Here is a 27,754-nt window from a genome sequence, read left to right as displayed (position 1 = left end):
CATTGTGATTCACAGTGAACCATCTGGTGAATACAGAAAACTGCAGAGTGCGTCCTCAATTGGGCCAGTAAAGTTACAGTTGTTATCAGCAAAACAAACGAGAAAAAAATGCTATGAAATGCAGCTCCGAGGCGCACTGCATTTGAGGAGTGGATGATTCCGGTGAGTTCTATTACGGCATGTTTCTGTGGCCTGGAAGTTTCATCAAAGGGGGAGGGGAGGGAGCTATAGTGAAGGGTTAAAATTATGGGTTTGTTGGAATATCACTATCTAGATGTGAGCTTTTTTCAAATTAAAGGTGTTCCTGTTCCTGGTTTATCACAATAAATAATAAGCAATAAGTGACCCTTTGCAACATAACCCAAATGTGGCAATGGCCCTGATTGTGACAATATGTCTTTAAATTAATATTATTAAATAATTACACAGTATAGAAATAATGTCAGTATGTGTCTGTTAACGATTATTATGTTATGCTATTTTTTTATCAATGCCAAATAAAACCAAGGTAAAACGGTTTGCCATTCAAAAATGAGTGAAGTCTCATAACAAAAAAGGATCACTTTCAGAATTCTAGTAAAATAGTTTAAATTGTAGTAGTCGGATATTTCATTACTAAAATGAGGCAGAAATCATCTGCTTGTTCAGACTTGTCCATTTGTCAACTCTTTTTTTATGAACGTTAATATTTTTTATGAAGGTTCAAATGGGCGGAGAGTTGCTTGCTTGGTTGGAATGGCAAGTGGGGCGCTGTCAGTCAGTGAAACTGGTCAATGAGTGGCGTACTTCATTTATATTCCACATGTAAAAAAATGTAAAGAAAACCTCCATGTTAAATACGGACGGAGGACATAATTATTCTGCTTGAGTGTGTCCATTGTGTTTGTTTGTGAGACACCTGCAGGGGAAGGAGAGGTCACAGGGGAGACTAGGAGGCACCATCCGATTTTAATCCGTATTGCTGAACCTATCCATAAACAGATAGAGGGGAGGGGAAACGGACCACGCCACGCTTAATCTCCACTCTACACACGCTACACACACACGCAAACACTCGCGGTAAAAGCTTGGGGGGCCAGCTTTGTGGGGGCGGGGGGTCCTCATGGTTTGTCTTGTAATTTCCATGGAAGCTGGCTTGGTCACATCTGCCCAGCAACTGGGGGCATCTGTCACAATAACAGCACTCCAGGAAAACAAAAACACGCTTCCGCTGGGGGGACTGAGGCTTGTGGGGGCAAGTCTAGAAATGGAAAGTAATTACGCGGCTTATGCTAAGATTATATTCACGCTGGTCTTTGGGGAAGCCATATTTACAAAAAGAAACAAGGTACACCGCGTTGTGTGTGTGTTAGTGTGTATAGATAGACGGGCAGACAAACTGATAGATAGATTTGTCCAGTATTTCCATGTAAAGTGAGTAATACTGAAGTGAGATTAGATAACTTTAGTAGGCTTTAGTACAGTGCATTCCTTCCGTTCAGTTTGTTTATGGACCATATTTGTACTTCCCAGTTTTTTTTTTTTTTTTTTTTTTTTTTTTTACAATGGGCTCGTATTGGTCTACTGTTTGTTGCTTGCATCGGGTGAACTACAGACAAGGGATTATACTGTATGAAACCTGAAACACTAAAACACATACATGAATTAGTCTACAGAGACCATGGCGATGCGGAGAATTTCATTCATAATAATTCTGAAACATCTGTTAAAGCAGCGGTCTCATGTTCTGGGTTAATAATGAAAAGGTGGTAGCAGCAGATTAATTAATTTAAATAATTTACGCACACACGTCCATTTATCAAAGAGAACCGGGCGCCATTGATTATGGTACCAAGCTGATCAATAGGACGTGATATAATAAGTTAAATGACATAATGATATCATCATTGTCTTTAATTATTTGAATATAGTGAAATTGGAGCTGATGTCACTTATCAACACCGCGTGTTTTACTTCACCGTATCGTTGTCACCTCTATCCGAAACACAAGTAACTAAAACAACATGCCATCTTAAAGCCACTCATTCTATGTCCGTCTGCACCCCACGGTTGCTCTCGCCGTCAACAGCTGATTGTGAGGTACTTCCCCTTTAAAAATGAATTATGCGATTACCCACCATTTCTCCATCCTTCCCCCAATCCCCGCACCCCCTCCCTTGCGATGCATATTGTTCTCGGTTTAAAATCCTGGGCCCTATAAATTGTTGCTGCAGTTAATAGCTGGTATAAGCGTCACTCAGGACGGGTGCAGATTCGAATAGCAGCCGACCATTAGAGCGAGAGGGTATCACACAGGGACAACAATGCTATGACCGTACCTCCCCCGCGCTGGTGTGGTGGCACGGGGGAGGACATACGCCAGGACAGCGGATCCACCGTTTTTGGACAGGCTGGCGCAAGTGTTGGTCAGCGGTGAGTGAAACTTGGGAGAAAGACACATTACCGTTTCAGTGTTTCTAGGTAATTCAGATTCTCATCATTCAGAATCTAAGCGATGCTATTGATAAAATGTTACCAGACAAAACCACAGTGAGCTAAATATTTGGTAATCAGTATCTGAAAAATATGTGAATGCTTTTAGGACATTGCGTTATGTCTAGGCATCTCTAAGACAGAGTGGTTAGAATTGGGCAGTGGCACGTATCGCATGAGTCACTTTATAAAAGGTAAATACCAACTGCGCACCCCGTATCATTCCACAGCATCCTGACTGTAAGTGTCAGGGCGGTTGGAGAAAAGGGAAGAAAGTGTTCGGTGTTTAAAGTACCGTATGCTGTGCTTGTAGCTGCCAAGCTAACGGAATCGAACAGAAGCAACTGAAGAGACCGTGTATGAAATCTAATTTTGAGCGTTTGTGAATGGATAGGCTACCAAAACTACGATATTTTGTTGTTGTGAAAAGGGTAGGCTACCTTTAAAAAAAATGCAGCTACAAAATTTATATTGTTAGAGAAGCCTGTCATTATCTTATTCCTAAGATTGTGTTTTATTGTTAAATCTTCGTATCTTGTCAGACCAAAATAATGAGATTTTTAAAATATCTGAAAGCATAGGCATATCCTGTAGATGTGGATACAAATGATATGCGTATCACATGTAGGCTGTCGACAATTAGCCTGTTTTAGACCTAAAACGCTTTAAAACGTTTTCATTATTTGTAGTGATTTCATAGAAACCCGTCGTGCGTTAGATCTTTTGAGGCTAAGCAAAGAAGTTACAGCGAGATAACATGACATCCTGCAAAAACCGCTTTTGCGCCACAGCCAGCGACAGAATGGCCCAAATTCATCCAACAAATACAGCACCAGAAGTGCCTGCCAAAGAGGGTGACAGATCATTATTGGGTGCGCAAAAGTCAAATTTATGTTTTCGGAATCATTCATAATATGTGGTAATAGAAACACATTGCATCACATCTTGCGTAATTGTCACACATTTGTAGCCTACGTGTTCGTGTCATTACGTTTGACATAAGTCTCCGTACGTGTAATCACTCATCAGGACGAAGGGGAATTTAAATTGGTCAGAGGCAAAGAGTATTTAACAGGTCCTCCTTTGGGAGCTTCCCGGCTGTGGGTCTTTGTGCATCTGCCGTGGATGCGTGTCCTACTTTCTCTTGGATGGCCCCGGCTTTTCCCTCTCGACGCGCCTTTGTTCATCCAGCCGCCCGCGTGGTTACATTGGTTTGCTTCAGTGTTGCGTCGGATTGCGTTTGACTTTGACTTGCAGCGGCTTTATGACAGCGCGGGGAACCGGCAGAAAAACAAAGGCGGGTGACGAGTTAACCTCCTCGATGCGGGCCGGTCGGAGGTTAAAAACCTCTTATAGCCTGTTTTGAAATGAAGAAGCGATTTAAAAAATTTTGCCAATATTATGACTGTGGTATATCATTAACATTTATAACAACAGTGAGGTCAGTGGTTAATAATAACTAACCTGGTAACGGAAGATACATTATTTTTATTATAGTTATTTTAAAAACAACAACAACAACAACAACCCACAGCAATACCCTATACACAGCACATACATACATACAGTAGACCATGTTCAAATAGAGACTATTAAATTATTCGCAAAAAATATATTTTTCTCTCTGCATTTCTCATTTCCTTTTGTATCTATACATTATTCTTCACCGATTATTTTTTCTTCAACCCTTTGGTTTCTCTTCCTCCTCCCAAACCTCTTCCCCTTTTCCTTCCATGCTTGTGTCATCCCCACTTTTTATCTCTTTTAATTGTAAACGCTCACGACTCTCCATTTATGTCCTTTGCTTTGTTCTTTTTTCTGTTGTTCTTTATCACAAGTACCTTTCTTGCCCCCTCTTCTACCTAACGTTCGCTCTTATACCCTTCATTTGTAACCCGGCTGCCACCTCTCTCTAATACTTTCCCCTGTGTTACTGATTGCTTCGTTCTTTCATCCTCTCTTCATGTTGTGACACATTGCTCTCCTCTCCCTCCTCTCTGTATCTCTGTGCACCATAACTTCCTCCACTCTCACCTTTCTCACTTTACTCTTCTGTTTCCTGTATTCCACCATCCTTCTTTCATCCCTCTTTCCTTTTGTCACCCTCCCCTCCCTCCTGTTTAACTTCCCCCTCTTTTGTCCCCATGGCCGCCCTCTTTCTACCTCTGTCTCCATTCACAGTACCTTGTTTTTGTCTGAAGATACAGTGGGGTTTTTAATGACTTCATTTTTTTCTTAGGTTTTCTGCAATGTTGCCTCCTTTGAACGAGAATGCAAATATATATATTTTTTATGTTATAACAGTGCTTATTGTTACGCAGGTCAAAATTAAACCATTGGCTACATAAAAAAATATAACAGAATGCACTTTCTCATACCGTAATAATAGTTGATACAACCTTAGCTTAGCTGCGCTTATTTTAGCAACAATACAACATTCACAGCTAGCTAGCTATCTTACTGCACATACAGTAATAGCAACATAGGCTAAGTTCTTTTTTCTTTTCCTTTTATTTCCCCACTCACAGTACCTAGTAGTGTGGTGTGTGCTGGAGGACCTGGGCAGGGCCCCGTTTTCCCAGCATGCCACCACGGCCGTCGTCGGGGGAGTTATGGGGCCTGCACCTCATGCCCCCCCGCATCCTGGTGGATTGCTGTCTGCCCAACGGCATGCTGGTCAGCCTGGAGTGCCTGCGGGAGGCACCGCTCATCAGCATCAAACAGCAGCTCTTCGCTGAAGCGCGCAAATATCCTCTCTACCACCTCCTACAGGTCAGTGCCACCTCCTACAGGTCAGTACCACCTCCTACAGGTCAGTCCCCGCGCAGTGTTGTAGCAGCGTCCTCCCAAGAACGCGCGACTAAAGGCATGCGCAGGAAAATGTCTGCCGCCACATACAGGTCAGCACTGGTACTACGCCCTAGTATTATTAAATGAAAACATCGGTCTATACATTTATTTAAATGTTTTCTTTCATTTTTGAGCCTCGCTACCACATCCTACTTTCGCTCATATGATTGGAATTACATCAATATACACGTATGACACAGTTCCCTCTTAGGACCTGTCACTGCTGATGTTGTGTATAAGTTCATGGTTCAGCAGAACACGCTGTGGTTTACTGCACTAAAATACTGGATGCAGTTATATTTCTACCACTAAGGAGTTTGGGAGACTTGACATATTTTCCGCATGATGTGCTTCACAGGAGGAGTCGTGTTACATCTTCGTTGGGGTGACCCAGGAGGCAGAGAGGGAGGAGTTCTACGATGAGACGCGACGACTGTGCGACCTTAGGCTCTTCCACCCCATTCTCAAGGTCATCGAACCGCTAGGCAACCGGGAAGAAAAGATCCTCAACCGGGAGATTGGTCAGTACCCCACTTCTGCCTTTGGTCAGGGTTACCGAGGCACCTCCTCGTTCCCTGCTAACCGCAGAGGCTGGTCACTGATTGGTTCTGAGAACTGCTGAGGGCAGCAGTTTGGAATCTTTGGCTTTTTTTTTTGGTTCAACCACTTTATTGCTTTAGCACTGGGCATTTCAGAACAAACATCTTTTGTCATTTCATATCAAAACAAACACTTCTGCCGGACTGCCAACTATGTCTACCACCTTGGGCCCTGAAGCATTGCTGCTTTCCACCGTCTTGGGACTAATCTCATAATGTTGTGCGGAAATATCACAACACTTCCCAAATTTAGATCACGTCCCCCCAATGGTTCCAAAATGTCTCAGCCCATCCCAAATTTGGAATATCTCTCCCATGGTTTGTCACAAAGCACATCCTACGTCACATTCAGATTCTCCAAGAAAACGCAGTTTAGCCCACAACTAAGCTTAATCTGCATCTGTGAAACTGGCCCATTGTCTCCCTAGGCATGTGGTTGTGGTAATTGTATTTATTTTGTCATGATTCTAAGCATTTGTCTGTAATATCAGTCTTTAAAATCTCTGTCCAAATGAACATCCTGTATGGTCTGTGATGTGTCTGTCTTCTTTGTCCTTCAGAGTTGTGCTTAAGCTGAATAGACTCACAGTACGTTTCACTGTCGTTTCTATACAGGCTTTGCGATAGGCATGCCCATTTGTGAATTTGAGTTGGTGAAGGACCCGGAGGTGCAGGACTTCCGGCGGAGCATTCTGAGCGTGTGCAGGGAGGCGATGGAGGAGCGGGAGGGCGGGGGAGCCCACAGCCAGGCCCTCTATGTGTACCCTCCCAACGTCGAGTCGTCTCTCGAACTGCCGCAACACATCTTCTGCAAACTAGACAAAGGTCTGTTCACCAATGCACCAATGCACCAATGCAATGCCTACTTAACACATTTCTCATCCTGAGCCGTTTCGCATCGCGTTTCGGAACCGCGTTCGGGCCCCTGACCCACGCCGGCCTGCGCTCCCCTTCCAGGTCGCCTGATCGTGACCATCTGGGTAATCGTCTCGCCCTCCAACGCCAAGCAGAAGTACACGCTGAAGATCGCCCACGACTGCCTGCCCGAGCAGCTGATCGCCGAGGCGATCCGGAAGAAGACGCGCAGCATGCACCTGTCTGCGCAGCAGCTGCGGCTGTGCGTGCAGGAGTACCAGGGCCAGTACATCCTGAAGGTGTGCGGCTGTGACGAGTACCTGCTGGAGAAGTACCCTCTCAGCCAGTACAAGGTGAGCGCTGCACACGCCTAACCAATCAGCCGCTCTTAAAGGTACGGTGGGTCATTTCGGACTTTCTAACGGTCAAGAGAGGAACGGCAGCAACAAACACCTTCAGGCCACAACAGTGTTTATCCCTCCCCCTTCTCTGTAAATGCGCTGACGTTGAAATGTGCCATTGGCTGTGGCAATTACAACCTATTTTCAACCATTGAGCTTGAATTATTGTACAGTTATACAGTGTTTTGGTACAGAGTGCCGGGCCGTCAACTGTATATTTTGAAACCCGAATTTAAGGACTATAAAACACAGGCAGAGGGTGAGTGAACATGTCAGTGAGCCTTTTTCAATGATAGGAAGGGATTTACAATGGTCTTGTAACAATGCTTTAACACCAAAATCATGCCTATTGTACCTTGCAGTGAGAGCACTGTCTGTTAAAGCCCACATTAACTCCCATGCACACACTAATGGCAAAAAACTCCTCAACCCTTAACCCTTAACATAAACAGCAATTTGTGCTTGTGGAATTGTCTCCCAATTTACTGTGATGCTTCCATTTAGAGCACTGGACATGAGCAACACATAAGAATACCACAAGAATGAACTGCAGGGTGCCTGCATTTGACAGTGCTTGACAGTATTGTTCTTTCAGAATAAGTACATGAAAAGTTCAAAATGAAAATAGATATATCAAAGGATCACAGGATCGTTGAGGGAATGTTGAAAAGCTCACTTTGAAATGTGAGCAACGTACAGCTGGGCATTGTTTTAGTCGGTTAAGACCATGTGCGCTCTTGAGTGTGAACCAAATAACAAAAATAGGTTGAAAACCTCTCTCTGCTGAAGTGGATTCTTTTTCAAGCGTTCATCTCTTTACAAAGTGTTACTCTGAAGATTTATTCGGCATTGTAACCCAGGTGCAGCTGGTTCAAAGTGTGAGGGAGTGTCAGTTTCAATGTGTTATATTTCCATCTGGTTTCACTTAGTTAAGCGTACCAGCACTGTGCCAGGAACATGTAAAGTGTGATTCAGTTCGCACAGCCACAACTTCATATTCTTCCTCCAGAGACACTGTATTATTCATGCAGCCAGCTCAGAAAAAGGCTACAGTAGCATCAGCATAGAAAACAAGACTAAAGCAGTCTCTCAGGGAATAATTATTCCACTCCTGGGGGTTCTGCTCATATGACGATTGCCCACAATACCTGTGGAAACGTTAGATGAATGTCTGTCGAGAAATTAAAAGTCAGCCTGAATAGTTCTTCCGATGCTTCAGAAGTAGAAAAGGCTGGTCGGCTTGGCTAAACAGACTCATCCGACGCCAAAGGCACAGACGAGGAAATGAAGTAATCCCAAAGACTGTGTGTCTGGAGCACGGAATTGCAGAATGTGGAGCCCAGGCAATTCACAGTGGGACAACAGAGAAAATCTGAGCACAAACCGTCTAAACTGTGGTGTGAGCAATGTTCACTCATTGCACTCAGAGTGGAGTCTGTATTTCTGCATTATTAATGACTATAAATCCTGGATTTGGAAGTTGATCCTCTCTCTGTCTCTCTCTCTATTGCTCTCCCCTCTCCTTCTCTCTCTCTCCCCCCTTTCTTTCCCTTTCTATGTGTATCCTTCTCGGTCTCTCTCTCCCTTTCTTTCCCTCTCTCACCCCTTCATTCTTTTCCTTTGTCCCTGCCCCTTTCTCCCTCTCTCTCCTTGTCTCCCTCTCTCCTCCCTTTCCCCCCTCTCTCTATCTCTCCCTTTTTCTCCTTCTCTCCCTCTCCATCCCCCCTGTCCCCCTCTCTTCCTCTTTCTCTTTTCTCCTTTCTCTCCCTCTCTCCCGCTCTTCCTTTTCCTTCCCTCTCTCTCCCGTTTCTCCCCCTCTTTCCCTTTCTCTTCTCTCCCTCTCTCTTCCCCTTTCTTCTCCCTCTCTCCATCTCTCTCTTCCTCTCTCTATCTCTCCCCCCTCCCCCTCTCTCCCCCCCTCTCTCTCCCTCTCTCTATCTCTCCCCCCTCCCTCCCTCTCTCTCTCCCCCTCTCTCGCCCTCTCTTTCCCCCTCTCCCTCTCTCTCTCTCAGTATATCCGCAGCTGTATCACCGTGGGCAGGCTGCCTCATCTCATGCTGGTGTCCAAGGACAGTTTGTACAGCCAGCTCCCCGCCAGCGGGTTCGTTGCCCCCTCCTACAGCCGGCGCACCCCCCAGCCCAGCCCCTGCCCTGGAGGGGGGGACCCCAGCACCCCACGGTCCCTCTGGGCCTTCAACACACTGCTGAGGGTCCGGCTGCTCTGTGCCACCTACGTCAACGTCAATATCAGGGACATTGACAAGGTGAGGGCCATGGTGGGCAGGGGAGAGAGCAAGAGGAGAGAGGGGGGGAAGAGGGGGAGAGGGAGTGGAGGGGGGAAAGAGGGGGAGAGGGAGTGGAGGGGGGAAAGAGGGGGAGAGGGAGTGGAGGGGGGAAAGAGGGGGAGAGGGAGTGGAGGGGGGGAGAGGGAGTGGAGGGGGGAAAGAGGGGGAGAGGGGAGCATAGATGTGGGCTGCGAAACGAGAGTAGAGGAGGCACGGAAAGTTGGAACAGGGTGTGGAAAGGGGGAGGAGGAAAAAAGAGGGGGAGAGAAGAATAAATAGAAAGGGTGACAGGAGAGAGATGAAAGGAGGGAGTGGGCAGAGGGAATAGGGAATGGGTGTAGGACCACTGAAGCCAGAGTGAGCTGCTTTTTTCCATAAGGCTCTCAGCATGCTGTGCTTTGAGTGTACTGATGCAGTATGTCTGTGTGTGGCAGATCTACGTCAGAACAGGTATCTATCATGGAGGAGAGCCACTGTGTGACAATGTCAATACCCAAAGAGTCCCTTGCTCTAATCCCAGGTAATGCAACCACTCTGTATTCACAATCGCACATTTATATACCAGCACACATCCGCATGACACAGCCATACCCTGCTGTCGAATCCAGCTATGACCAGATCGAAATTACCAGCACTTTCAAAATATAGCTTGAGCTGATCAAACCATTTTGAGTATGGAGCTGGTCTGCACTGGTCAACCAGCTTCCAGCTGTTTCAAAACCTAGCTTGAGTTATTTTTACCACTGTACCACTGTATCCGCAACTGCAACCACGCTGGCATGCAACAACTCACATCGACATAACACAGCCACAACAGACTGAGACCAACACAATGCTGTAGTAGTTTGTGTTTAGCTGGTGGCTTCTTGTTTGCTATTCAGTGCTTCATGTATCTGGGTTCTTGTTTTGGCTACTGGGTGGTGCGTCTGCCAAATGCCATTAATGTAATGTAATGGGAGAAGGGTACAGGGGCGTATTGTGAATCAGGGCCTATGCTTTGTCTCCAGGTGGAACGAGTGGCTGTCGTATGACATCTACCTGACAGACCTGCCCCGCTCCGCCCGGCTCTGTCTGTCCATCTGCTCTGTGAAAGGCCGAAAGGGGGCCAAGGAGGTAAGAGCCCTGCCCCCTGCAGCTACAGTAGCACCCTAAAACCCAGCAACACATTCCTGTCCCCTGTAGGGAACATGCGTCTCTCGTCTTAAGAACCATATCATCTACTATGATGAAACCTACATTCCAATAAGGCATTCAGTAAAAATTTAATAAATCATACGTAGAAAATATTTTCACTGCAACATGTATTATCATGCAAGTATTTTTTAAATAGCTAAATTTGTGTTTCTGTGGGGTGCCAGGAGGCGTGAGGCTGGAGAGATGTGTGCTCCGGTGGGGCTTGAGGGAATGGGAGGGAGTTGATGGATATGTAGTGAGAGTGAGCAAATGTTGCAACTCTTCCATCCTCCCATTTTCTCACTCATTCCCTCATATTTTACCTCATCCCTCCTACAACTTCCTTCTGTCCATCCCTACATCCTCTTTCCCCTGTCGTCTCCTTGTTATCTGTCACTCCCTCCCATCCCCTGTGTGCCGAAGTGTGGTAGGGTCGAGGCATATCCCAATGTAGCATATACGGTTATACCATACGTCTGCAGTGTATATGCAAAATTGCAGAATAACAGTCTCATTAGGATATTGTATAAAGGCAATCTACTGTAGACACATTAGATTCAGTGGCATTCTGTTAATAGACAGGGGCCCTATGCTGCTAACAGTAACCAAGTAAAGACAGAAAGGGTAACGAACGCACAACAGCTTCCTCTTTGTGTGTATCTACCCATTCCAATTCTTCTGGCCTCTATTTCAACCTACTATCTTAGCAGCACTTGCACTCTCTTTGTAAAAGTAATGCATTAATTATGTATTACTATAGAGCATGTACATTGCTAAAATGTGAAACAACGTGTTTTTTTAGCAAAGTAGCTTGTATGTGGAGTTGCTTTTTACACTATACCATTGCAAGCTATTGTTTCCTATAAATACATTCTTTCCCTCTTTGTAACTGGCAGGTCGCAAGCTTAGAAAAAGCGTGGTGTTTTAATGTAGTATTCAGTATCTGTGTAGTGTGGTAACCGGTTTTGTTTTGTTTGGTTTTGTTTTATGTGGAAATGTAAATAAAGTGCTGATTTTTCTTCTGCTCATGTAAGTTGTGCAATCTTCTGTAAAGCACAGAATCATTTCAACCACTAGAACAACATATGTACCAAGGAAATTGAAATTGAGGTTGCCAGTTGTTGTTACAGTAAGCTGTGCTTGGGAGGTTTGTGTGTTTGTGGCAACGAGCTTATGTGTGTGTATGTGTCAAATGTGTGGTATATTGCCAGGTCTGTGTAAAAAAATACAATTTTGGCTCCATGAGACTTCCTGAAATGCATACTCTGACTGGTCTGTTCATCCTCAGGAGCACTGTCCCTTGGCCTGGGGAAATGTTAACCTGTTTGACTATAAGGACACGCTGGTGTCCGGGAAGGTAGCGTTGAGCCTGTGGCCTGTACCACATGGCCTGGAGGACCTGATTAACCCCATTGGAGTGGCTGGATCCAACCCCAACAAGGTCAGGGGTGAGGGATGGACAGAGGGAGGGAGGTGGAAAAGGAAGGAAACTCAGATATAGGGTTGGAGAGAGATTTGCAGTGAGGTGAATGGCTGTTGTTAACATTGTGCGGTTCTAGCATATTCCATTCTAGCTGTTATGTTGTTCATTGAATTCATGTATTATGTGTCGTCATTGACAGTTAGGAGTACTGTTTTTTTTTCACTTCTCGCTCAAAAATCTGCTCTCTTTCTCACATTCCCACTCTTCTTCTATGCCTCTCTTCTTTTCGCTCTACCTCTCTCTTCTCCCTCTCTATCTCTGCATCCTAACTCCACCCCCCTCTTATCCCCTCGTGTTTTTGCTGCCTCACCATCTCCCTCTCTTTTGTTCCCCCCCTGTTCTCATCTCTCAGGAGACGCCCTGTGTGGAGCTGGAGTTCTCCTGGTTCAACCAGACGGTGCTCTTCCCCGATGAGCAGCAGATAGAAGAACACGCCAACTGGACTATCTCCAGAGAACTGGGCTACAACTACTGCCTGGGGCTGGTGAGCGAGCGTGGGAGGGAGGGAGGCAGAGGGAGGGAGGGAGGCAGAGGGAGAGAGAGAGAGGGGGAAGAAATGGAGAGATTGAGAGGGAAGGAGGGACATGTTTTATGATGAGGCTTGGATGACGTCAGAAAGTAAAGGATGAAGGAGAAATTGAAAGTAGGACCTGGGAGAGAAGCAGTTGTGTTCTGGTGCATGCAGTACATCCAACAAGACAACAAGGGCTGGTGGTCAGAACTACTGAAAAACATGGAGAGATTGAGAGGGAATGAGGGAGATGTTTGATGGTGAGGGGGAGCAGATGAGAGAAGTGGAAGTGGAAGTCAGAAGAAAGTAACGGATGGAGGAGAAGGTAGGAAATGAGAGAGGATGGGAGGATGACATGAGAGAGGATGGGATGATGACATGAGAGAGGATGGGATGATGACATGAGAGAGGATGGGATGATGACATGAGAGAGGATGGGATGATGACATGAGAGAGGAGGGGATGATGACATGAGAGAGGAGGGGAGGATGACATGAGAGAGGAGGGGAGGATGACATGAGAGAGGAGGGGAGGATAGAGCTGAAGGTGTGGCGGCGAGCGCTGATCCCGGCGGTCGCTCCTCTCCCTCCCCACAGAGCAGCCGGCTGGCGTGTGACAGCACCGTGTCGCAGTCGGACGTGGAGCAGCTGCGCAGCCTGTGCAGCAGAGACCCCCTGTATGAGCTCTCAGAGCAGGAGAAGGACTTCCTCTGGAGACACAGGTACTGCACAGCTGCACACTCTCACCTTCCGGATGGTTCCAGGGCCGGTCGGTAGGGTTGGAATAGAGTCAGGCTGACGGATGTCCCATGAACCTTTGCTTTGTGTGTTTTATTTTGTGGCTTCTCAGCACATGTCTGTTCATTCGCTGCGTCTCACTTGCTTATTTCTGCTGTCTCAAATTTCCCTGAAACACAGAGGAGATTTGCATTCTTTGTCTAAACAGATCGTTTCCTCAGCAGGATTAACTGCAGACGGTATTCTGCTGCAGTGCCTGCCCCTGGGACTGCCATAAAAATGTTCTCAGCCTCAAAATCCAAACTAAATATGCAGGGGAAGAATTTTTTATTTAAAAACATTGAGTACATTTTCAAACGAAAACACATTATCATGCTGTGCAATGTTTAAGCAATATATACATATCTTATGAAGATGTATTAAATCATGTATGATATCACAAAAGTTTTAAAAAGTAGTATCATACAATTAACAAAGTTTTTATTGTGATCATTTTCAGACCCCTGGGTTTGCCTCTTTGGTACTATTTTCACCAGGGAAGGAGAATTGTACAGTTGTTTTCTATTGCCTGCACTCCGTTTCTTTTAAACATTTAGCTAATTTTTCCAAACTTAAGAGAGCATGCAGCATTGTGATTCCAGAATCTGTGTTTGACAAAACTATAAATATTAAAATAGTTTCATTAGCTTTTGTCTCATTTACAGTTTTTTAAATTCTATTCAGAATTAAAACTGAATGTCATTGGTTAAGGCTTTTGATTATTGCCAGTCGCTTTTTGCTTTGAATTTCATAATTAAAGTAGTATCTCTCTTCTCAAAACAGTGAATCAAATTGCACAACAGTGTAACATTTTGCAAAACCGCATATTTCACTGAATGGTACACGCAATTAAGTCAATTACCAGCACGCCAAACAATACACACAATAAGCAACTGCACCAAACAAAATGCTAAGCCTCCACAGCAATGCGACACATGTTCTCTATGGTCAAAGTGGATCGGTGACGAGTCAGGGATGTGCCACACAAAATTAGGAAAAGGGCTCCCAATATTTTTCTTTGAGGAAAATTATCCAAAATACATACAGAAAAATGATGTTGTATTACAACAGTTGTGTTATATTACAGTATATACAGTATATAAAACTAGACAACAAGGGTTGGTGGTATAAACTACTGAAAAAAGGAGAATTGAGTGTTGAGGCACATTTGCCGCTTTAGCAGTGCAAGTGCAGATTTGTCTGCCAAGTTCATAAAGATTATTTGTCAATGGGCTTGCCAACTGTGACACATCATTATCTCATCCTTGCCATTACAATCCATCATATGGCCAGGGTATCACAGAGAACTTGATTTATGTGTATTTTCATGCATTTCATATTTTTTCATATTTTGCGGGTTCCTATTATTGTATTTATGCCTTTCCAAACTTTCTCTCTAAGGCATTACTGCGTAAACATTCCAGAAAGCCTTCCCAAACTGCTCCTATCGGTGAAGTGGAATTCCCGAGATGAGGTGTCCCAGGTAAGAGAGGAGGGAGGGATGGTATGAGAATGTGAGATTAAAGAAAGGAGGGCATGTTCTGCACCTTTTGTGAGCATGTCTGCAATAATAATTTATTCATGTATATACTCTTTATTTACCTTTTCCTCTGCTTCTCTGCATCCTTCACCACCTCTCCATATCAGTTCGAAAACAATTGACTGTTAGCAAATATATGATCGATACTGCAGTCCACCAATCCCTGCTTAGAAACGGTTGCTGTGTACGACTTCCTCCGTCATGTAGCTCTGGCAACATTGTAGCTGATACTAGAAAAAAAACATTAGTCACACTTTGGCTACAGGCATTCTCTTAAAGTGCAGAGACAAGACATAAATTTGGCCTTCAATCGCATTCAATTATATTTGTATAGCACTTTTCATAGCAGACTGTCACAAATACGCTTTACAGAGAAAGGGAAGAATAAAAGGGGGAAAATACCAAACCTAAGCCCTTAGATGGCCATCCTACGCTGGCCTATAGGTTGAGTTGGTAGCAGTTGAGGCCTTGCGCATGTGTATGAGTGACTGATGATGGGGTCCTGGGTGATGTGGCCCTCCCTCCCTCTCAGATGTACTGCCTGCTGCGGGACTGGCCCCTGATGCAGCCCGAGAGCGCCCTGGAGCTGCTGGACTGTAACTTCCCGGACCCCATGGTGCGGGAGTTCGCCCTGCGCTGTCTGGTGCAGGGGCTGACCGACGACAAGCTCAGCCAGTACCTACTGCAGCTGGTGCAGGTCAGAGACACACCAGCCTTTTATTGGACAGCTAATATGTGTGCGTGTGTATTTGTGTGTGCTTGTGTGTGTATGTGTGTTTGTGGGTGGTGTATTTGTATGTGTACGAGAGGCAGTTTAGTCTCAAAGTATTTAAACATGTATTGTGTATTTTCATGTTGTGTTTAGATGTGCGCTTTTCTATACAGGGGCCCTGTGATGGTCTATTTGTATGTTTCTTTGAGCAAGTGTGTTTGTATATGAGCACACTGAGGTAACAGTGTGCTGTGTGCTGTATGCTTACTGTGTGTTTAGCATTCTGCATGTGCTTGTGCAGATGTGCATACTGTATGTGTGTTTGTGTGTGTGTTGGACAGAGACCACAATAAAACAGCTTACTATGTATTTATATGTGTTCAGGTACTTAAGTATGAGATGTACCTAGACAACCCTCTAGCAAGATTCCTTATCAAGAAGGCACTGACCAACCAGCGGATTGGACACTTCTTCTTCTGGCATCTCAAGTGAGTTCAGAAAATTATAATTATGATAGCAATGAAGGTAGCAAAGATTTCATATCGATGATGAAGTGGTTGATGATGAAACTCATTCTAGTAATCCAGATATAATTAAAATAACAGTAAGACCGATTGTGCTGATGGTGATAGTAATTGATTAATGTGACAACAACGATGATTATGAGATCTTGGGCCAGTTTCCCAGAGGCAGATTAAGCTTAACTGAGATTTGTTTGGAGAATCTCCATTCAAAATGTAATTTAGTCTAGGGCTTAATTTGTGTCCACAGCAATAAACTGGCCCTTATTTCAGTAATCTCTTATGTTTTAATGATGACGACGACGATGTTGTTGAGAACGATGGCGGTGTTTCCAGGTCAGAGATGCACAATAAGACGGTCTCGCGGCGTTTCGGCCTGCTGCTGGAGGCGTTCTGTCGAGCCTGCGGGATGTACCTCAAGCATCTCAACAGGCAGGTGGAGGCCATGGATAAGCTGGTCAATCTCACCGACACCCTCAAGCAGGAGAAGAAGGATGAGACTCAGAAGGTACAGACAGGGGCGGCCATGTTGTGCGTAACGCTCCGTCTCTGCCGGCCATGATGTTATCCCCATTCACGAAGGGGTTTATGGGGAATCGTAAAATATCAAATGGCATCCCTCAGTCCTTTTAAGGGCTGCACTTGCTCACTGTCTAGTCACATGACAATGTCGTGGGTCATTAAATAATTTAAGCTGTGAGGTTTGGAAGTGGTTACAAATGCTGACGTGGACCGTTTTTAAATCCCTAAAGGATTTTCTCTCAGCAGCTGTCTAAATGTGATCTGTAGCTCCCTCTATTGCCAGGATTTGTATTGAAGTGCAGTGTGGCTCTGCAGCATAAGTATCTGAAAATGAGTGTGTCCACAAAATACAAATGTGTTCAAAAACCACTCACTTATAAAATGAGTATCTATGCTGTTTCGAGTCAGTGTTTTCACATGGGAAAATTGTAATTCACATTTTAATGTCAGTCACATGAAAATGTGAAGATGCAAATGACTCAATATTACCTATTTTCAAATGTAAATTTGAATTCACTTGTGAAAATGTTAAATTCACATAAGGGAGGGATTGTGTTGCATGCACTCTCTGAGGGTCTGTGCGCTGACTGGTGGAAGTGTGCTCACAGGGACAGACACTCTGAGGGTCTGTGTGCTGATTGGTGGAAGTGTGGTCACAGGGACAGACTCACATGCAGTCCAGTAACCGTGGCCTGTTGTTTGTCTTCCGCAGACGCAGATGAAGTTCCTAGTGGAGCACATGTCTCGTCCGGATTACATGGAGGCGCTGCAGGGCTTTGTCTCTCCCCTCAACCCCGTCCACCAGCTGGGGAACCTCAGGTACGCCACCTGTCTGTTGGAGGCCAAGGCTGCTTGTCTGACTGTCATGAACCCTTTGCTCCAGCTGGCCAACGTCACGTTGTGCACTCGTCTAACTGTCTGTCTACCGCTAAACCTCATCAGCTGTGCCCACTAGCTTCCTGTATGCCTGAGACTGACTCTTTCTGTATGTCTGTCTGTCTGTCTGTTTCCTCAACTCTGTCTACCAGCTGCGCAACCTTAGCAACTACACGTCTCTGTCTGATGTGGAGTCTTTCTGTCCCCCTGTCTGTCTGCCTGCCTGTTTGTCTCCTCAGCCCTGTCCGCCAACTGGACAACAACAGGTACTGCACCTGTCTGTCTGTCTGTCTCTCTGTCTCTCTGTCTCTCTGTCTTTATCTCCTCAGCTCCCTTCCCACTCACTCCCTTCCTCTCTAGTCCTTTGGTTTGCTGTTTCTGCTCAGCATTGGGCCTCTAGCAATAAAACCTTATCTGCACTTTACAAAATGTGTGACAACACATTTTCAATTCAAATGAGACAATTGTGGAACACCATATTTCCCTGTACAATATCAAGACGTGAAATCGAGAGCTTTGTTGATCGTGCTTTGATAGCCCTTTTGCACCAGCGGTAGAAATCTGTTCTGCAATATGTATAAATTTACAGCTGTACCATATTTTCCTTTTTAACAACCTAACAATGCTTGACACCCCTCTGGAAAAAAAAGGTGTTAAAACATTGCTCTTCCCGTAAAAATGTGCACCTGAGTGATGGCACAGGGGGCTCAAAGAAAGTGCGAATCAGGCTTTATATACGGAGGCTCCAGTGTTGGGTCTGTGTACAGAGTCTTATTGGTTGCATCTTGGCTTCGCTCCCCTTTACCTAATATATCAAAGAAATTACACTGCATACTAGTGTTTGTGAATGGCTAAACTCAAATCACTCTTCACCGTTTTGCTTCTGACCAGGCTGGAGGAGTGTAGGATTATGTCGTCTGCGAAGCGGCCTCTGTGGCTGAACTGGGAAAACCCTGACATCATGAGCGAGCTGCTCTTCACCAACAATGAGGTCATCTTCAAGAACGGAGATGGTGAGAGCAGAGAGGGGGTGGCTTGCCTCGTAAATAATGCAAGTCAACACGCAGCTCATTATCAATATTTTGAGGTATGTTTTTTTTTCATCATCTGAGGGATGAAAACAAAGTTGAAAGGCTGTACCTGTGTCTGTTTAAAGGCTTTCTGCACTGCATCACATCACTTATTAATTTTATGAAATATTCATGGAGGGTTGATACTTATTGCTCAGAACAGCATCAATGCCGGGAATCAGTGCTGAAGTTGAGTTTTTCACACTGAACAGACAGCCTGTAGACTCTGCACTGCAATCGAGCACACAGCTCTCCCGTACCTCCTCTCCATACTGTTTCCTAAGGCAGTTTTAGCCACCAGTCCTTTTTTTAGCCACCACCTGTTTCTTAAACTGCTTCTTAATGTATTATTCACATCTGCCACCCTCTGTTTGTGTGTGTGTGTTTGTGTGTGTGTGTGTCTCTTTTCCTCAGATCTCCGTCAGGACATGTTGACACTTCAGATTATAAAGATCATGGAGAACATCTGGCAGAACCAGGGACTGGACCTGCGGTACAGGCTGATCTGCTCACTCCACTGCTGCTGCTCTCACTGATCCTCAGTCTAATTACACTCAGGCCAAATACCCTCAGGCTCAGTGATTACACTTTACTGATCACTCTCACACACAGAGCGCACTTACGTTCACTGTTATATATTCACTGCTTTGTGGTGGGGCAGCCCATAGCCTTGAGGCTAAGGTGCTTGACTAGGACCTGGTGGGCTGGAGGTTCGAGCCCCAGTGTAGCTATAATAAGGTCAGTGCAGCTGTTTGGCCCTTAACCTCACATTAGTACAGGGGGGGACTTGCCCCTGCTGAGTTTAATCAATTGTAAAAAGTGTCAGCTGAAATGCTGTAATTTAAGAACTGTAATCTAAATACTCTTACCAATTACCCTTACATTTGATGGTAGACCTGCGGTAAAATAGCGTTTCTTTTGGATTCAAATACGTTTCTGCATTTGACTAAGATTGCCTGGTGAATTGGAACAGATTAAATAATCCTAAAAATATAAACCCTGCCCATATGCTCATCCTTGCAGGCTCAAATGGATCTTGTACAAGATCAATAGAGCTTGTAAAAGTATTTGAATCCAAATCCAATCCATCTGAACCAATTCTGTTTGAACCAAGGTCTGATTGATGGTTCACACAGACACATTCAAGGTCTTCCGGCTAATACTTCATGGTCAGAGTCTTCTCACTGAATCAGTAAGATGCATCAGTTTGTCAGTTGCATTGTTAGGCTAGCTCTGATCACCTGATTGTTTGCTGATGTCATCATGTGCTGTACAGAGCATAAATGATGTGTGGACTGACAGGCTATGCTCAGAGAAAAATGACTATACACAACTCCAGCAGGGAAGGGATGTGTGTGTGCAGTGTATGTTTGAGTAAGCCCTTTTCTCTCTCCACAGCATGCTGCCGTATGGCTGTCTGTCCATCGGGGACTGCGTGGGCCTGATCGAGGTGGTGAAGAATTCACACACCATCATGCAGATCCAGTGTAAAGGTGGCCTGAAGGGGGCGCTGCAGTTCAACAGTAACACACTGCACCACTGGATCAAAGACAAGAACCGCGGAGAGGCGTGAGTCACCACCCCCGCCTGCAGTTTGGCCTTCTCTATTTCTTTCTCCCTTTCAGAGTGTATCCCTGTCTGTCTGGTCGGCTCTAGGCACAATGAAAACATAATAATAACCATAAGCTGAGGCTGAATATCTACATTAATGCCATGGTCAAGACATTTTTGCTGGCAGAAAATTAGGAAATTGAGTACAGTCTGGCCTGAAAAATGTTGGTATGTGTACATTGTAAAGTAATAATGCACAGTTTGTTGGTTTGCTAGACATTACCGTCCCTCAATTTAGTACAGAATGCAGCAGCCAGAGTGCTTACCCACGTGTTTCTCAGATAAATTTATCCATATCCTTATGTCAGTGTATTAGGTCCCTGTGAAATTCAGAGGAATTTAAGGTGTTGCTTAGCACCTATAATATATGCCATGGCCTTTGAAGTTTATTCTTGCAGGATTTCACACTCCTGTACATTCAGCAGCACTTTGCCATTTTCACAGATGTGCTCACAGTCGGCTCATTTAATTTAATTAGTCCCTAGTTTGTTCTTTTAGGATTTTTAAAATCTTTATTTCTCCAGGATATCTCACCACTGAGGAGACAATTTGAGCAATTATTGTATACGTAATAAACATTTGTCAAATTACATACCCGGTTAATAATTTTATCTTGTGCAAAAGCTACGAACCAATTACAAATATTTCCTCTAGACACCAACGATGGTCTGTGTGCCACATGTTAAGTAAGATTGATATTCAGTGGTAATTTTAGTTACAAAATTTTAGTAACACAGTTTTGTTAGTACAGTGATCAACAATAATGCTTGCCTGCTTGCCTGGGGCAAGTAAAACCAGGTGTGGGACAAGTAAAACTGGTTAGCCACTTGCCTGAACAGGCAGGTGACAATTCAGGGGTAATTCACAATTCAGGTGAATTATTCATTTGGCACTGCTGCTAGGCTTGCACTAAAGCAGCGTTCTGTGTGAGAGAAAAATGGTTATGAAGCAGGGGTCACATTAGGTCATATGGCATCTCGTCACTTTTTAAGGACGAGGCTAAAGAATGACATTATCTAGCTAGAGAGCTAGTGGGTACATGGTGACATTAGCTAATAGCTTCTTTTCTAACCTTCCTATGGACTATGGATGAAAGTGAGCTTTATCTGTTATTGCTATTTATATAACCTGTTATTTATGCTTTGTAGATTTCAAAAGATAATGCTTCCTCTATGATGAATCCTCATCAAATTATTAATCTCGTCATTTCTAACATTTTGATCGCTGATAATGAATGATAAGGTAAATGTGATTGCGGAGCCTGAAATCCCTTTCTCTCTCAGCTATGACCGAGCGATCGACCTGTTCACCCGGTCATGTGCCGGGTACTGTGTGGCCACATTCATCCTGGGGATTGGAGACCGACACAACAGCAACATCATGGTCAAGGAGAACGGCCAGGTACTGCCTCACAGAAAAAGTAGAACATATAGAAAACATATATGTTATTGTCCTCTCCTAGACGTTTCATATACTCTGCTCAACAGAAGAACTTCCATTTTACATATACTTACTAAATATTAATACATAGAATACATATAGTTTTTTTTTGTATGTTGATATATGTCCAGTATATCACAAGAAAGCACAGAAAAGCTATTTGAAAATCTTGATCATCTCATTTTCTTTCTCGCGTTCAGCTGTTCCACATTGACTTTGGCCACTTCCTGGATCACAAGAAGAAGAAGTTTGGCTATAAGCGAGAGCGCGTGCCCTTCGTCCTCACGCAGGACTTCCTCATCGTCATCAGCAAGGGTGTGCAAGAGTGCACAAAGACAAAGGAGTTTGAAAGGTACACAAACTTAACAGTGAACACCGTCCCTGATGTAGATATGGCTGCATGTCTCCAACAGCTGGTTGAGCAGAGTAGCATAACTAAACTATGCTTAGCTATTTACTTTCCGGATGACGGAAAGCTCTTGTAAATAAAAATAGCAGTGCTTTTTTTCGGGTCCATTTTCGACAGATGACACAGATCTTTTTAGGGAAATGAAACCCATTGGCAGGCTTGCAGTGCTTATATTTGACTTCCCTGATTTAGCAGGATCGTCATGCTCTGCTGTTATTGCTGCAGTCCAAGTATAGTGTTGCTTGCCCTTGCAGCATAGTGGTGTAACTCATATTACATTACACCGGGCTTGGCCAGCTGCTGATACAGTGGTATGCCGGTGGAAGGATTATTCCGCTGACTCAGCGATGCTGAGGCACTCTCGTGTTGCTCACCTGCCCTCCCCGCCCTGTCGTCTCCGGCCGGCTGCAGGTTCCAGGAGATGTGCTACAAGGCCTACCTGGCCATCCGCCAGCACGCCAGCTTGTTCATCAACCTGTTCTCCCTGCTGCTGGGCTGCGGCATGCCCGAGCTGCAGAGCTTCGACGACATCGCGTACCTGCGCAAGACCCTGGCGCTGGAGAAGAGCCAGCAGGAGGCGCTGGAGTACTTCACCAAGCAGATGAACGACGCCCACCACGGCGGCTGGACCACTAAGATGGACTGGATCTTCCACACCATCCGTCACATGCCTAACGAGCACTAAGCCCTGCTGGGGACCCACTGACGTGTCCAACGCACTGACCGGCGCTCTCCACTCGCACATTTGCCGACATTCCAACACTGACTGAAAGACACTCCGCACTAACTGACACTCTGATTTATGCACAGATGTACGCGGTCCACACGCATACCGATGTGGTCGTGCATTAACATTCCACGCTGCCCGACAATCTCACGCGATGATGACACGCTGATATACACTCACTGAGCACTTTATTACGTATTTGTTAATGTAAATATTCAATCAGCCAATCATGTGGCAGCAACTAAATGCATAAAAGCATGCAGATGTGGTCAAGAAGTTCAGCTGTGATTTGACCGTGGAATTATTGTTGGTACCAGATAGGGTGGTATTAATATCTCCAGAAACTGTTGATCTCTTGGGATTTTCACGCACGCTAGTCTCTAGAATTTACAAAGAATGGTGCAAAAAACAAAAAACCTCCAGTCAGCAGCAGTTATGCGGGCAGAAACATGTTAATGAGAGAGGTCAGGGGAGAAGGGCCAGACTGGTCAGAGCTGACAGGAAGGTGGCAGTAATGCAAATAACCACACATTACAGCAGTGGTATGCAGAAGAGCATCTCTGAACACACAACATGGCAAACCTCTAAGTGGATAAGCTACAGCAGCAGAATACTTAATAAGCCTAAAAAATAAGTCTAAGAAAGTGCTCACTGAGTGTATTTACTTAGTGATATTTATTCTTGTTCATAATTTCTCAATGTACAGACTACCATTCGTGTAGCAACACTCACATTCTGACACCAGCACAGACTGCCCCTCACACACAGTGACCCTTTCTCACAGGGATCGACACTTTCAAACACATCATTAAGCTCTTATTTACATTCTTACTTGCAGATTGATTGCTGTATTGACTGGTGTAGATGTCGATGCATGTCCTGCTGGAATCTTACTAGCATGCAGGGCTGTAGTCCGATACTCTCATGATGGTGATTTTGTTTTCGATCATTTAAATTGATATACTGACGCACTGATACACAAACCAATTCACTATTATGAATGCATTCTCAAATATATACTTCACCCTCATATTCTGACCCTGTCACAAACCCAGTGACACTCACAAGTGGATGTTTGTTTAGCCCTAAGTACAGGCTTATATGGACTGACACAAGGACACTCACAGACAGTAATGTCTGATATCATTACTAATGCACTGCCTGACAGACAATCAGATACTGACTGATAATCATATATACTGACCACAGACACTCATACATGCTGACTAAGGAAAAATACAAGAGACAGATAATATGATTGATTGATTGATCGACTGTAATTCTCCAAGCAATATATTTTGTGGTGCACTGACTGGTAAAAACAATGACAGACTATGAATAGCATTTAGACTTTCCTGTAGCACGCTCCTAGAGGACATATTGAAGAAGACCACAGAGAGAGCAAAGCGCTAGCTGGTAGCACTCCAGCTTCAACCCACACTCATATCTATTCTATAAATGGTGTACTGAACTACATTGAATGCCATGGAGCACCAGAGACTTGGCTCACCTGGGAGTGCAACCCCGACAATCCGACTGCGTCGTCGCGATTGAGAGAATATCTGACAAATCTGAGTTAGAGGCAATCCGTATGACTTAGCATGGTCTACATCAAGGCTTTTACATTGTGACCCAACTGTAGCCCTGCTGAAATAAAACAGCTCAAGCTAGGTTTTGAGACAGCTGGTAGCTGGTTGACCAGTTAGACCAGCTCTATACTCAACATGTTTTGACCAGCTCAAGCTAGGTTTTGAAACAGCTGGTAGCTGGTATTGGAAGCTGGTCATAGCTGGATTTTACACCAGGGTGCACGTTGACTGTGATGCCATTGTGTTATCTACAGTGTAACCTCTGGCTCTGTTCACACTCAAAGCACGCTAAGTATGGCTGTGATAACAGCTTTTCTGTTTGTATTACTCTCCTACATCTTCACAGTTCTGTAGTGTTTGTAGTGTTCATAGTGTGACTGAACATGATGGGGACTGTGCTATGACTCTACTATTGCACTGTGACTGAATATGGCTGTCATGTGACTGCCATGATTGTGTTGTGGCTGCGCTATGACCCAGTAAGACTTTGACTATGATATTGCATGGTGTTTCCTGTGACTCAGTATGACTGCACTGAGGAACGCTGTGATTCGCTATGACTGGGACTCAGTATGACTGCGCTGTGGAACGCTGTGATTCGCTATGACTGCACTATGACTGGAACTCAGTATGACTGCGCTGTGGAACGCTGTGATTTGCCATGACTGCACTATGACTGGGACTCAGTATGACTGCACTGTGGAACGCTGTGATTCGCTATGACTGCACTATGACTGTGACTCAGTATGACTGCTTCTTGACTGGGTATAATTGCATGGTGACTGCCCTTTCTTCTGTGTTATGACTAGGTAAGACTATGCTTTGACTCAAATGACTTTGTAATTATACAGTATGATTGCACTGTGATTGTGCCGTGTACTCAGTATGACCGTATTGTTGTTCAGCGTAACTTTACCCATTACTTCATGTGACTGCACTATGACTATCCGACTGCATTGCGGCTAAGTATGACTGCCCTGAAGCTTTGCATGGCCACATTGTGCTGGTCCACTGTGTAGGATGAAGTCTACAAGCGGTGGGGCTACAGCAATGTAGACAGGCAATCTCCTGCACTGGGTCAATCTATAGAGAAAAAAACGAACAGTATGCACTACAGTGGTGTATTTACACCCACACACTGCACAACTCAACTGCACTACGTAGGGACCATTGAATTAGCATTAGCGTTAGGTTTGATGATTACTGTGATGAATAGGGTTATGGCTATTGTCATCACTGATGGTGACATCACACAGACTCACTTGATGGGCCTTTTTTAGGTGTGCAAAGGCTAGTCGATCCTGAGATGGCAATAAGACCCCCCACTACACTTCGGGTGAACCCACCTCAGGTTTTCAACAGTGGAAGCTCTCACCGAAGTGTGACATATTTTATCAAATATGCCGGGCAGTATTAAGCGCCCCCTTCGTAGTTAGCTTGAGGTGGCAGTTTAGTCTGCTTCTAGGAGGACCAGCATGCCGAACCAGGACTGATGTTGACAATATTGATAATCATTTGGAGTGCTAAAATGTAGTCTTCCTCATTATGTATAATGTATATGTACAGTATGGAGTTCATCATTGTTCTTGTGTTTGAATTCAGTATTCTATAGTGAGAATTGTTTTAATTGCAATTATGAATGAGCTTTAAAACCAGCAAAACAAACAAGTTTTTTTATGGTGGAAGTCACTGTGAGTGCAATAAAGCCCTGTACACACTACAGGACATACATACTTTCTGCTGTGTATGTACCACATCCCACATGTAACCTGCATGTTGCCATTCTGGTTTGGTCTTGGAGTTCAACTGTGGGGAATTAATTTGAACAATATTTCAAAGCATCTAGTATGTGCAGGGCTTATGAAGTTGTGTACCATCAGGGAAATGTTCAAACGGACAATCTCAGAGAATCCTGTGGAAATTCTCACAGGTTTTCATGTTGACCATCAATAGACCGCTCAATCATCCCCTACCAACAATCCCAAAACAGAAGACTTTTAGTGTTGTCATGGGGATAGTTTGATTGTCTTTGAAAAGATATAGGTTTTCCATATTTACCATACCATTGGGGTAAAGGCTATTAAAGGTGAGCAGGAAGAAAGTATCCTCATTTCTTAATGGCGTTCATTAAGGGTATAATTTTTAAGGATCAGTTTATGTTGCTTGTTGATGTTTTATCAGTGTCCTGTTTCAAATTGTGGTCAAAGTTGATCAATTATTTATGGAGTTTGTTTCCAAATTCCAGTCCTATCGAATCAGATGAAGGCACTCTGCATTTCCGAATGTTCAGAAAAGCAGGTCAAGCTGTGTTTTTGTGTGACTGTGACATGAAGATGAACTTGATCAGGGTCCAAGAGTCCATGCTGATGACAGCAGCAAAAAAATAAGATAAAATAAAATACTGAATCTATTGATGCCTTTGATGCAAATTTGACCTGCCATTATTTTTTCAATAATTTGTTGATAATCAGAAAGTCAATATTGATAAATCATTGTGAAGTAGCACCTTAGTGTAAACTATTTCCATTTGTGGTTTTTGGCACTGATGAACCCAAAGCAATATTACCCAATGAAATTGGGAGCGATGGCCCAAAGGGGCCTGAACAGTACTGTTTCAATAGCAGTAGACTATAGTGATTGGTTGTTGATGTTGTGGTGGGACTTTGTTGAGGAATCGCTGTACTGTATTTTGATAAAAGTTTGCATACTGATGTCAACATTGTCTAAAGTCAAACCAGTGGGACTGACTGGATTGTTATAACTTATAATTGGTCTTTTGGATGTTTATCATATTTCTAGTGATATTTAACTTAATAAACATTTCTCATTCTTGTCAATCTTCCTCTGTCTAGCTGTAAACAGTTGGTGTGTTCTTTGTGCACACTGTGTGTGTCTGAGAGAGAGAGAGAGAGAGAGAGAGAGAGAGAGAACGAAAGAGAGCAAGAGCAACAAATGGTCAAAGGCTGTCCTCAGCTAACCATTTATATTAAAACGTACACTGTGGTAAATTCAAACCATTGAAGATGTTTGAGAATCCACTTCACATATACACTGACCTATTGCACATTAACCTTTCCTGAATATCCCAATGAAAATATAACATTTAAAAAACCAACTCATGTACAGTAGCCTATGCCTGCTATCCAGGTTTCATAAGAAGACAGCCTTAATTATGCTATGTTATGTTATGTTATGTTAAGATGGTAAAATGCCAAACTCTGGTCAGCTGCCTGAGGGGGTTTGTGCATCTTAGTGGGTCTCAGATTTCAGTTTAACACATCTTATATAATACACATTCAGTAGTGATGGTCCAGGATGATGACACAGAGCAT

The 27,754-nt window shown here is 44.2% G+C and overlaps 1 protein-coding gene across 1 annotated transcript; it reads left to right on the top strand.

The window, feature by feature from the left end:
- On the top strand, window positions 1–27,259 carry zgc:158659 (uncharacterized protein LOC791141 homolog). The gene is made up of 23 exons (XM_061235631.1): window positions 1–162; window positions 5,001–5,244; window positions 5,681–5,843; window positions 6,537–6,746; window positions 6,879–7,129; window positions 9,190–9,441; window positions 9,897–9,982; window positions 10,470–10,575; window positions 11,924–12,076; window positions 12,471–12,602; window positions 13,226–13,350; window positions 14,807–14,888; window positions 15,478–15,642; window positions 16,042–16,145; window positions 16,515–16,686; window positions 17,413–17,519; window positions 17,729–17,842; window positions 18,468–18,589; window positions 19,061–19,139; window positions 20,045–20,215; window positions 21,541–21,658; window positions 21,898–22,049; window positions 22,518–27,259. The coding sequence occupies exons 2-23, from the start codon at window positions 5,056–5,058 to the stop codon at window positions 22,789–22,791; spliced, it is 3,327 nt and encodes a 1,108-aa protein (XP_061091615.1). The 5' UTR covers window positions 1–162; window positions 5,001–5,055; the 3' UTR covers window positions 22,792–27,259.
- The last annotated feature ends 495 nt before the right edge of the window (window positions 27,260–27,754 follow it).

The sequence above is a fragment of the Conger conger genome, chromosome 3, assembly GCF_963514075.1.
Source record: "Conger conger chromosome 3, fConCon1.1, whole genome shotgun sequence".
NCBI lineage: Eukaryota > Metazoa > Chordata > Actinopteri > Anguilliformes > Congridae > Conger > Conger conger.
This window is presented reverse-complemented; position numbering and strand designations above follow the sequence as displayed.